General features: G+C 40.4%; 1 protein-coding gene across 4 annotated transcripts in view; it reads left to right on the forward strand.

Moving 5' to 3' along the window:
• stac (SH3 and cysteine rich domain) overlaps positions 1-12,535 on the forward strand; it is a 36,362-nt gene that overhangs the window by 6,969 nt on the left and 16,858 nt on the right. For all 4 annotated transcript variants that reach the window (XM_086275963.1, XM_086275964.1, XM_086275966.1 and 1 more), the window contains one exon: positions 6,291-6,424. In XM_086275963.1, the coding sequence (XP_086132089.1) occupies positions 6,291-6,424 (134 nt within the window). The remainder of the gene's footprint in view (positions 1-6,290; positions 6,425-12,535) is intronic.

Below are 12,535 nucleotides of genomic sequence, written 5' to 3' on the forward strand. Positions count from 1 at the left end.
AATTAGAAGTTGCAGTTCAAGCGCAAAAAGTACTTCATGGTTATGAGGCAGGTGGATAAATGGTGACACTGCTGCTGTGTCAAACAGTGGTCCATTCAGGGTTTTCTTACAAACCAGGCGATATTTATCATATCACTGCAGTGAAAAAGAAACACGTGCACGTCTTTGATTGGTTATAAAATAGTTGTGATCAGATCAGGTACACAACCGTCACTCCATATATACAGACCATTATTCCCAGACACCCAGGTTTTTAAATATAACAAAACACATTTATGCCATTTATAAATGTCTTCATGTAAATTATGTCTCACAAGTTTTGGATGAAGGCTTCTGGACTGTCACAGTGCATAACAATTATCTGTTTGGCTGAACAGTGTAAGCATACTGCTTTTACTGTGGTTGGGATAAGATGTTGTGGTGTGGCTGATTTATAAAATGAATACCTTGTAAACGGGCAGCCTCTTGCTAGAAAGTCCAGAGAGGATATCCACTTTGGTGTTATTTTGCAATAAAGTTAAAGTCAGTACTTGATAATGAGTTTTATGAAGTTCTTACCACAGTTAAATGAATTTATATTGGAAAGTAGTTGAGTTCTACAGATTAATTTTATGATTTTAACCCGGTTTTCGCTCACATTAAAGGAAATTTAGAGGCTTTTCTTGGAGTAACACAGAATGTATCATCACCCAAAGATAGAATCCGAACAAGAGGGAAACTTTTTCTAATGTGAGGCCACAGAAAAAAACTTTTCGCAGCTTTAGCTCACATACTGCTACACATTTATGAACGTTGTAACATACGCTGGTCTGTTTTATCTGGTGTGATCGGTGAGGCGCATCCAGTGGCTTTGAATGAGACTCAGCTGGTCTGTTGGTGGTGAGGATGTGATGCTGCGCTGCCCTCTGGTCCACACATGAAAAAAAGATGCTGCCCTCGTCTTCAGTTGTCCCACCTTAATGAGAACACTATCGCTCTCTGTCTGTCCCTCCCTGTGTGTGTCTGTGTGTTTGTGTGTAATGATATACGATGGTGTTATCAAATTCTGACTCAACATCCCAGAGTCAAAGAGCAGCACACAGGAGACAGAAGGAGAGACACTAGAGGAGGAGAAAGGTGGACTCAAACTGATTGGATTGATTATTAAATCCTAATGGTCACCCACGAGGAATGTCTCCAGGTTTATGGAGTTAGATAATCATGCAACAAGTTTTTATAACATTTTTCAAGTAAAGTTCACATTTTTATGCACTGATATCCTGTCTTGCACCTCTAAAGGTACACAAATAGTGTTGCAAGCAGATATTTGACTTTCTAACAAAATAAATGAATAAGCTGTTATAAAAAATATCACATACACTCAAAATGTAAAAATATAGCAAGGATGTGCTGTTTTTCTTTTAGACACTAGGATCAATCTAATATGAATTGTTCCTATTTCAGAAAAAAATGCCATATAAATCTATGTGTTTAGTGTATTTATGATGCACCTTCACTATTAAATAATCAGTCTAATACATGTATGCTATTATTGCGTAAGGCAGACATAAAAGAAATAAACACCCACCTTCTTCCTACTGGAGTCTTTTATTACCTCAATGCGTCAATTTCGGTGTGTCATTTAGAATAAAAATAGGTTTAATTATAGTATAGTGCTCGCTGACTCATTCATTAGGTCTACTAGATGAAGGTAAGGTAGTAGAACAAAGAGATTAATTCCTATTTGAGCAATAAAGATATTAGTTTTTAATTCATTTTTCAAAATGACCTGTATGTAAGATAGACGCCCGTTTACTTTCACGTACTGAAATTTGGATTTGCATAACATTAGATGTACTCACAGAATAACCAAGTTTCATTCTTCATGCTGGGATTTTCTGCATCAGCAAGGATCAATAAAAACAAAAGAGCTGTATTCAGTTTTCAAACCACACTTTCCTGCCACTTTAAACTTCTTCTCATTCTGTTCCATGCTTGTGTTTTCTGTCATTTATTACATAGTCTCTATGGTATGTATGGCATTTGCACATAAAGCATCCATCTTCACAGTTCGCTCGTTTCCCTGGTAATTTTCGCCTTTTTCTGGCAAGAAAGAAAAAGCTTAAAAATGTATGACTATTCTTGCTCCTGATTTTCTGCGATAACAGAATATGCAGGATATGTGCAGAATATGTCATGAAATCTCTGTCAGCTTATACGAGTTAAACAGTTATTTACTTTCAAAATCCCCTAAAAGACCCAAAGGATCCATGCTCACTCCTGGGATTAACAAAACTCGATATTCTGGCAAAATTAACACGCACTAATCGGTGCAATTAAACTCCTTAAATGTACATGACAGGTTTAGTTGACCACGGAAAGAAATTAATCTTGTGCTAGGAGGTCAAGGTTTTCCCAGTAGAGATGCTTGGCTGTGGTGTTGAATGACACTTTATTACATCTCCCTCTAATACACATACAGTACTCGTGCACTTACTATGTGAGAGTTTTGTTCGTGCTGGTGTCTGTGGCGTTTTCCGGTATTTTGTTACATTTCAGTGACACACTGCACGTCACGCACACATCTCACACGCACCATATAGCTCTTTCTGTCACCCAGGATGCAAACGGTACGTGCTGTGACATCTCTGATTCTTAATTTATCTATTTTAGTGTTAAATCCAGCAGCTGACGTTGTCCGCCCTGCCTTGAAAGTGTCTCACGCACCAGCACGCCACTAACAAAAAACCATTACCAAATGTTAAACTGCATGGGAGCCATTGGGGAAAATGTCATTGGAGAAAGTCGGATCATGAAAAGTTTAAAGACAGTTAAATGTGAACAAAAACTGATGTATTGAAGTTTGAGCATTGGCTCAAAGCGGTAATTTCAGCATCTGTCAGTTGACGGGAAGGTCATTTATTTCCTGGACCGTAGACTGTATACAAAAGATGGACATAAAGTGTGACAATTTGTCTTGTCCATGAGAAGGTAAGAGGGTGGAGCTGCGTCATTACCAGCTATTAATTAAAGCTCTTCCATAATTAATTGTGATGCTATTTTTATGCTTTTATTAAGGGATGCTGGTGAAAACCCTAAAGCAGCTGTGCCTGTAACGTCACATCACTTCATGACTTAATACAATAAAATCAGATTAGCTGTGCATAAAATTCTTTGAATGAAAACTTGCTATAGATGCCAGTTGAGTAAAGGTTTTTCTGCATCTCTGTACTGGCTTAATTTTTCAGTCCCAGAGGTTTCCACGTGCTCCAGACTCTTATATCTCAGCAGTTACTGTGGCTGTTGAGATATAACAGCAACAATGTTATCTGACATTAATCAGATATGTGAATAAATAAATAAACAATGCTAACAGATACACTGAAAGGCTGCTTGATGACCGATGCTGTGGAAGACACTAACTGCAAGTCTGCAAGTAATTGTAAAGAAAGCTTCTTGTGGTCAGAGTTTAAGAAGAAGACGAGGTGGAGGGGTTATTGTCTCAGTTAGGGTTATTTGCACGGGAAATCAGGAGGCGTGAAGTAAGGACGACGGCTTAATGGATCAATGTATGGCTGAGAGAAGGGCTGTCGGGAGGAGAGAGGAGGAAATGGAAGGAGAGAGGTTATGAGGTGAGATGAAGACGGTACAGAAAAGCTGACAGGAGTCTTGTCCTTTACTGTACTGTAAATGAATAATAAGCTTTAATGGCAGAGTATCCACAAAAAAAAAAGAGCAAATGCCAGAGAGATCAGCACTGTCACTCAGATTCCCCGCAGCTATAATGCCTTCAAGCCCTCAATGAAAAAGCACCTATACACACACGTACACACATCCAGACTAACATCATTATCCTTCCATTACCTCAGGAGGATGGCAGTGTCACCTTCCTATATGTGCCTGCTGAAACACAGCGGTTTGTTCCCTTATTAGTTAACATGGAGGCGTCTCATTATTCCCCCATGTTGGAATGAGTCAGCTCAAACAAGCCGATCAACAACAGCTTGACAAGCGCTTAATTTGCTCCCTGTCCCAGTGCACGGACGAGAGCTTGAATCCGGATGTCTCAGAGATATCTCTCAGGGAGATCGTTTGTTGACCTGAAGGGAAATGAAACTCGAGGTGCTCGTTAAGCAACACAATCAGTTGACCTGATTTAGAGCGACCTAGAAATCGGCGCAGGTTGCTTCTCATTGCCTCCGCGTCTGTCATTGTTGTTCTGTTGTTCTGTGGCGAGGGTTCAGGGCCGGGATCGCGTTTCTCTCAGTTTCTGTCTCAGCATCACTAACTCCACCTCAGCCAAGCGACACAACAGCTTTAAATGGGAAATACAGATACTGTTTTCCACCCATTACTGAGTTTCAAGTTCCTGTCACTGCTGTCCAGATCCAAATAGCTGTGACGCCAGTTTACATTACAGCACATGAAGAGCAGGCAGAGATTTTTCCCCCTTGTTGGCTAAGTAAACTACACACAAAGAGCTTAGTTTCTTAAGCACACAGTATCTCATGTTAACAGTCCTTTTGTGGGGGGTCAAGTTTCCTCTGATTACCTCTGCTCGATGACCCCCCTCGACCCACTCGTGAAACTGAACGTGCATTTCTGAGGATGATCTGGATTGAAATCACGACATTGTTTCCTTGCCACTGTGGCGGGTCCACAGTAAACAGAAACGACACATACTGACAACACTTCTGTGAGGAAACTTGGAGCAGACAGATCATCTTATGTTGTGTCTGTTCCCTTTGATGCTCACAGAAGCAGATCGATGTTTCCTTTCGCATGTCCACATTTTCACACGCACATATGAAGAGCGTGGGCCTAAGCAGGGCACGTGCTTATTGATTAATCAATGAAGAGCCAGAGCTGCATAGCTGCCAGATTCCAACTAATAGCAGCTCTGGGACTTGGAAACATTGTACTCTTTTGTTAATATGAACGAGCTCTCATAGGATATACAGTGGCTGGTTGTAAGTGATGTTTGTTTTTTTAGCGTGGTACGTGCTGTATGTCTCATACCAGTTTATTGATTTTATCTTGCCATGTTAGATTTATTACTCCACAGACTCCCCACTTATTTCATAAGAAGATAAATTAGTCTTTTTTCCATATCTTGCCTCATGTCGCTTGATGCACAGCAGTCATAATAGCTGTCCATTAGCTTAAGCACTAAAGTTATTAGCTTACCAGCTTTGATTTGGACTGATTTATCACTTTTATTGGAAAATAGGTCAAGGCTTTGGCCAGCTTACTCGTCTCTCATTTGTATCTGACTGGAATAGAGGGTAGGGGATGATAACTCTGAGCCTACAGGTAAATATGTCATATAGCTAACTTCTTTTGCCCTTGGGCAAGAATATGGTCTGTGATTGACAGTGATATCACGTTACATTTTTTAGGTTAGGAAGTTGACACGCTGAACTTCTTACCATTAGGCATAAAGCAAGGTCTTCTTCCTTCAAATGTGAAAGAAAAACATTGTTTTTTTATAATGAACCAACGAAATAAGCCGGAAGTTGGGCTACGTTTGCGAAAAGCTTCACTGAAGATTAGCTGCTGCAAACTTCTGAGGATGGCAAACAGAGAAAAAAGGGCAGGAAGGGTCGGGCAAAGAACTCAAGGTGTGTGGGGCATGTAGGGATTTATAGACATACGTGCTCCTCAACTCCTAAAAATACCAATATTCCCTATTTAATGCATATCTACTGCTGGTATCTTTCTTTGTGAGGTTCATTCTGTTATACCTTTAAGACTCCGCCCTGTCCTTCTTATTTTCGTTTCTCTATCCTTCGCTCCATTTCCCTTTATTTTTCTTTTATTAATCTACACACCTGCGTGCACAAATACACACACACTCTTGCTAAATGATTGCACCTGCATCGTTGCATAACTTTTGGATCTCAAATTAATCTTCAATTATCTCATCAGCTGTGAGTCAGGCATTAATAAGTGACAGCGAACCTGCACACAGGTAGCAGTTTGACGAGCGATATTAACACGGTGGAGACACGCCTGGCTCAGTCACAGTCGGACTGATTTTTGTAGAAGTGCATGCTGTGAGTTGCATTTTGTAAATTTTTGTCCCTGTTAAAATGTTCCACATGTCATTTCACAGGTTTTTCTCAGTGCATGCTGGGAAGGGCTCCAGAAACTAGGAATAAGAGTGTAAAAACAATGAATAAATAAATGAGACGCCGTTCTGGACAATATTTTCATCTCCTCTGCTTTTTTTCTCTGTAACTTGCTGTTTGGTTGTAAGAACACAATTTGATTCCAGCTCCCGACATTGCCTCTTTGTCTGTATGTATCAGGCACAACAGCCAAGCATGTGGTGTTCCTGGCGGGAAATACGGCGAAACACGGCCTCCGCTGCAAAGCCTGCAAGATGAGCCTCCACCACAAGTGTGAGAACGGTGTTGGCCAGCAGCGTTGCGTGGGAAAACTGGTAAGATGCATGATAAGACTCTTTCGGGAGACTGCGTCTCAGGAATATAATTATTGATGTCAGTACTGTGATAGCAGATCAGAACTGGCTGTCTGACCGCTTCCCAGCAGAATGTGCTTATTCAGAAATCACACTCTATGTGTGAGTGTGCAAGTACATCTGTGACCACCATCCATCCTCGTCATCCTCGTCATCATCGTTATATCATCGCTGTCTCTGTGTTAGATAATGCAACTCATCGTTTACAAAAACACTGACCTCCTCCCCTCCTCTCTCAAGTTCTGCCACGCTTCTGGACAAACGTGGTCACCGAGAGGCAGCTTCTTAAACCCACTATTGATGAAGTCACATGGGCAGGCTTTATGATGTGTTTGACATTTCAGAGTAGCGGCCTTACTTTAACACTCGGGGAACTGTGGAATTACAGGGTGGAGTGGTTATTAAGGACCTTATCTGATATTTTATGTGCTCATCTAAAGTCTGTAAAATGCAAATGGACTGCATCTATGCAGCACTTTTCTAGTCTTATCAACAACTGAAGTGCTTCACACTACAAGCCACATTTGCATGCCTGTATAGCATGTTTTTTATGGTACGCAGCATTGACATGTGGTGAGTTTTTGGGGTCCAATGCGATACCGAACATCTTTCCTCATACAGACACGAGGATCTGGGGATCAGATTAAGTGAATGAATAAACCTCATGATCCACAACCGCCTTTCTTAGGGGCTTTCAGCAAAAAATCTACAGTGTGCTTTAAATCCAGAACCTGTATTGTTTAATTTAGGAAGTTTCCCTATTAACAAGCTGATGCTCAGGAACCACAACATTCAGTGAGAGAGGTTTCAAATGTATTCATGTGATGAAAAACTTGGAGAAAATAATTATTATTGTGTCGTTTCACCCCAAAATGTGGTTTCTCCCCAAGAAACACATCACAGCCTCATTATAGAGTGATAACAACCTAAATTAGTGTTCTGTAATATGATTCACAATCTTGAATGGCTCGCATCATCTGTGAATGAAATTAAAATGAAACCTGGTTGTGGAATGGGTCCACCGGGGTGGTCCGGGTGTTTTTAACTGGGGAGTTTTCGGCCTGACTTGTAAAAGCAACTGCCAAGAAGCATTTTCACTTCCATAGCAGTCCAAAAGCTGGAAGACTGGATCGAACTGGGACCTTTTAATCATTTGTGCTCATCCTGCACTGAAGAAAGAGACTTTAGAGCCACATGTTTGGATGTATACTTCGTGTCCACACCTCAACTTAGCAAATTTGTCTGAAATTACTAAAGGAAATGGAATAAGTTGAGTCGGATAAAGTGAATCAATGCGTGTAAATAATTTGGCAGTACAGGCAGTGTTTCTCCTTTTTCTTTGTGTCGTCTTTCCACCAGATGCCTTAGAGATGAGGCCTGTAGATATGATCGGCTCTCAGGAGTGGAAAATGAGGTCGAGAGGTCGAGCATAAAAAGGGAAGTTTCCCCAGTGGAGTACAGCTCTAAATTCAACTAACTCTAAACTTGGACTCTTCTGCTGCCATGCTTGTTTCTCTTGGCCTGAGAGCCACTCAGAAAGAAACTAAGTTAGCTCATCCTTTGAATCTTTGCTAACATGAAACCAGTGTGTTTCTGTACCCACTCATACATTTGTAGAGACTCTGTATCGAGTGCTGCTGATAATTACTGCTATTCAGCATGTAGTTCAGCTTTGCTGGTTACATAACATTACTTCAGTTAAATGTTTTACTACAGCTAAGCTGGACACAACCTTTTCAGGGCTGACAATAATCAGTTAACAGCAAGTTTTTCTTATTCTACAGGAATGTGTTTTCTTTTTTCCACATAAATACTACACTGCAGTTTGCAGTATAGTATGGTGGTCACTTAAAAAGAGAAGTTGACGCCTTTTTTCTGACGCACTCGGTTTATGTTAACATTCAGCCCCGACAGCTCCAGTACAAATAACGTTTCTGGGAGACTTGCCAGTTTGGATCAAACGTGATTATTAATCAATATGTGTCAGTTCATTGTGAGTCACTCTGTGAAACGCAGCTAAAACCCTCACAACAGTGCATGTTTTACATATTGGACTTAAAAACTCTGCTTCGACAACGTGATCCGAAAAGTAGTTTAACTAATTTAGCTCATTACTCATAATGAACGCGGTGATTCACTCGTCAGCTTTTGATGAGCAGTGTTTATCGCAAATATCAACAATAACAGGGGTTCTGCACAATGCTGCAACACCTCCAAGACTTCCACTGCTTCATCCAGATGTTTTAGTGTTTTGTGTTTCCTTTGTACTCGGCGCAAATGATGGTTCAAAGTCTCAGTGCTACAGTCTCTGAGGTCAGAAGGGACACGCAGCAGATCTCTGAGATGCGGGTGCTTTGCCAAATTTGGTTTAGCTTCTCAAAAAGGGCGAAGTCACTGAAGTGATTTGCCATGTGTTGTCAAGGAAGTAGCATGTAGACAGCCACCCAAATGCAAGACACGAAGGTAGATGATGTGAGATCAGTCCAAAAACAGGTAGGGGATAATGGAAAACTTGAGGAGCAGACAGGGAACCTAGACAAATGAAGCAGGACTTTGTCTTATCTGGGTACCATTAGGATTAATCCTGGTTTTTCTGTACTATGAAAGTGGTTAACATAAATAATGCTGAAGACCTACCAGGTGGTTATGATCAAGATATGAAATCACCGCTTACTGACCAACCAATTCTCTGGAAAATAACTTTACCATTCCTGGAAGATCCCACATACTTCTGTGCAAGAATAGCACGATGGTCGGAAGTCTTTGTCTGGTCCTGATGACTGTTAGTGTTAAATAGAGATTCTTAGACATTTATTCCTATTTATTCTTAGATTATTTTCCCCCTGACACCTATTTGCACATAGACAAAACCTATGTTTGAATTCTATTTACATTTCATTTTTAATCTCAGATCGTTAAACACCACCAAATGTAAATGTAAAATGTAATTATAACACATCAGTTTCTCCTGTGTCATAGTGACAGAGCGGTGATGTTGGCAAGTCTGTTAATTCCACAGTCGGCATTTTTTCCAGCTGTCATTGCTGCCTCCAGATATACCAGACTTCATTAATTTAGTAGTTATTTCCCAGTCTTACTGACCAAAGAGCTTAGAGCACTCACACATTCATACAGTGCTTTTAGTGCTACTGCTTTTCCTCTCGCGCAAACTCACGCTGCTGATTTGTCTGCAGCAGCTACGTTGCTTTTAGCCTGTATTATTCGTTTAACCTCTTCATATTTTTCTCATAGTACAGTTTTATCTTCTTTTACGCAACCAGCCGCTCTGCTGGCAGTACACTTATCAGTAATTGCGATTAGTCAGATGTCTGAACACCAGAGAAAACCGATTAGGTTAACTTATGCGGCGCTCCAGACATCTCAGACCTCGGATGTCTGAACCAGGGAGTGACGTCACACCTGAGTTCGTTGAGTGCGTAGCAGAAAAAGTGAAGAAAAACAGGTTTTGGTTTGGTTCTTAAGCTAGGTAGAGCTATCACTGTTTTTTTTTTTTTTGCACTTAAAACACCGCCGCAGCACATTCACGGATAGAGGTGGGTCAGTGCTCTGTGTATGGTTTATTTAGTGAGGCACAAATACACAACGGTGGCAGTACAGATTAAAAGTTTTACAGTTTTACTACTGTTTATGTTCAATGCCGCCAGCTTGGATTGTTGACTCTGGGTTGCTGGGGCTGAGTTGAGGGAGCATTCCAGATTTAACTTCTGACTGGGAACTCAGAAACTCTGACTTCTGACTTATTCAGGAACACAGCATTAGTGAGCTGATAACCAGCTTGAACTCACGTCAAACTTCTTACTCTGAGGACAAAGAGAGAGAGACTGGATTATTTATACAAGGACCAAGACACAGGTGAAGGGGATTACATGGGTGAAAACAATCAGGACAGTTACAAAGTGGGAAGCAAAACGAACACGAGGCATGAAGGAAACAGTGCTTCGAAGTAAAGCGGGAACGATCCAAAAGACAAATACTAAACATGGAGACAAGAAGACTCACACTAAACATAAAGACTGAGATGGGGAACACTTGAGAACAGATGGCTAAGCATAGGAAGATGAGCTGGATGATGTAATAAAGAGAGAAACTCAAAGTAGGAACTGAAGCTAAAATAGCTAAAGCTAAAATAAAGCAAGACAAGACATGGCTCAAATGCTAAAATAAAAGCTTATCTTACTACAGTATCAATGGAAACATGAACCAAAACACAGGATTGCAAAACTATGAAGCAAAAACAAAACTCAAAGACTCAGTAGTATCAAAGGTATACAGCAGCAGTCCAAAACGTCAAAAAATACTGTTATACGGGCCAAAGTCAGAACCCAGAAACAAAAATCTCTTGGACCCAACCAAGAGCTACAGTGCAAAAGTCATGAGCCACCATTCATTTCTGCATATTTTGCTTCTAAGGAGCCAGACTTTCTGGTATTAAACAGATAAGATTTTAAAATGTCCTTCAAGAAGCCAAAGACTACTTAATGAAATTAAAAGAAAGTTCATATGAATGTGCTCATATTGACATTCAAGGTTTTCAAGCCAAGGTTTTGCCTTTTATACTAAATTTTCAAGAACTGGGTTTCTTTCAGTAATCACTACATGTTTTCCCAGTTTTTGTAAAAAAGAAACTTTCAAAGAAGACTTTGACATAGTACTTTTTATGTGTTATGTGTTGACCTTTTACATGTGATGCAGATTACTTGAAAACGTGTTAGGATATAGCTATAATAATATTGTATTGATCCCTTCTAATTAATACATTTTCTGGATACTTCCAGAAACAAAACATTACATTTTCCCTGGACTATTTTCCCAATAAACAGGAAGTTGACAGATGAGTGTCTTTTTCCAGTTTTCTAAAGAAGTTTAGAAACTGCAAAGAAACTATAATTGTCATATACTGGATGGTTTGTAAAATAAACCTAAGCTGTCTGTGACTTCTGGCATCGAGCAGTGAGTGGTATCACTTTGTTTGTTGCCACGTGAACCAGATGGGCTCCAACGAGCACGCTCTTTTAACCTTTTCCTTAATGATTTTGGCCCTGGAAGTCTGACGCCTCGTTTCTTGAGATGTGCCCGAAGCGCTCAGGGGTTGCTTATTTTAGCCGCCTCATCACGAGAAGTGTCAAACGAAGAATTAATCAGGACTGATTAGCGACGCCGATTTCACCACCTGCGACTTGAGTACTCGAAGTGTAAACAAACGGGAAAAAAAGGCAACCCTATGAGCAAGAAACGCTCAGTGAGCCGCACATCCAGTTGGGAAATTAAGCTGCTTTAATCAAGCAACACTGACAACAGTACAATATCGATGAATTGCTGCAGTGTGTGAAAATAAACTGCAAATATATACATTAATCATTACTGGGTGTGCTGTAGATGACACCGACATCATTTCAATCTTCTGTATGCTTACCAAGGATTCAGACCTGATGGGGTGGTATTGATTAGATGGAACGCAGGCAGGTAATAGATATATAAATGATAAATGTTTGAAGGCCTGGGAGATCGGGGGAAAACTTGACAGGCAGATAAATTACGATAAAAACTTTAGAAGTTGTCCTTCTCGGTTTCATAGCAGTGAACTCCATGAACCAAAGTATTATATTTGATCCTGTTTTCTACTGCTACACATTCAGATTTTAACTCTGTGTAACAAATCCACTGCTCTGCTATCATGGTCGTGCACAGTTCTAAAATTATACATCATTAGCATGGAAGAAAAGTAAAGCTGAATAGGACTAATGTTGCTTCTCAGCCTCAGCTTAATGCAGTATTGAGTGTGGACCGAGTCTGACGTCACTTTGTAAACAGAAACAGCCCCTTCAGCATCTGTGCTCCACTCCGCCCTTCATCTGTCTCTCCAACTATCCTCTATATGTTCGTTTCGTCATTTGCTTTGCAGAGTAAGCCATAAAAGCACATACCATTGACCACGTATTCATGCCTACACGCTTTTTGGTGCTGCTGTAGTTATTATGTCATTATGGTGTGATGAATATTGTCAACATTACAGAGCGTTATCTGTGTATGAAAACTCGTGATTAGTACTGG

This window comes from Aulonocara sp. 'chitande type north' Nkhata Bay, linkage group LG19 (assembly GCF_057382095.1).
Source record: "Aulonocara sp. 'chitande type north' Nkhata Bay isolate Kocher_YH1m ecotype deep benthic linkage group LG19, A_spYH_male_GT1.1, whole genome shotgun sequence".
Classification (NCBI taxonomy): Eukaryota; Metazoa; Chordata; class Actinopteri; order Cichliformes; family Cichlidae; genus Aulonocara; species Aulonocara sp. 'chitande type north' Nkhata Bay.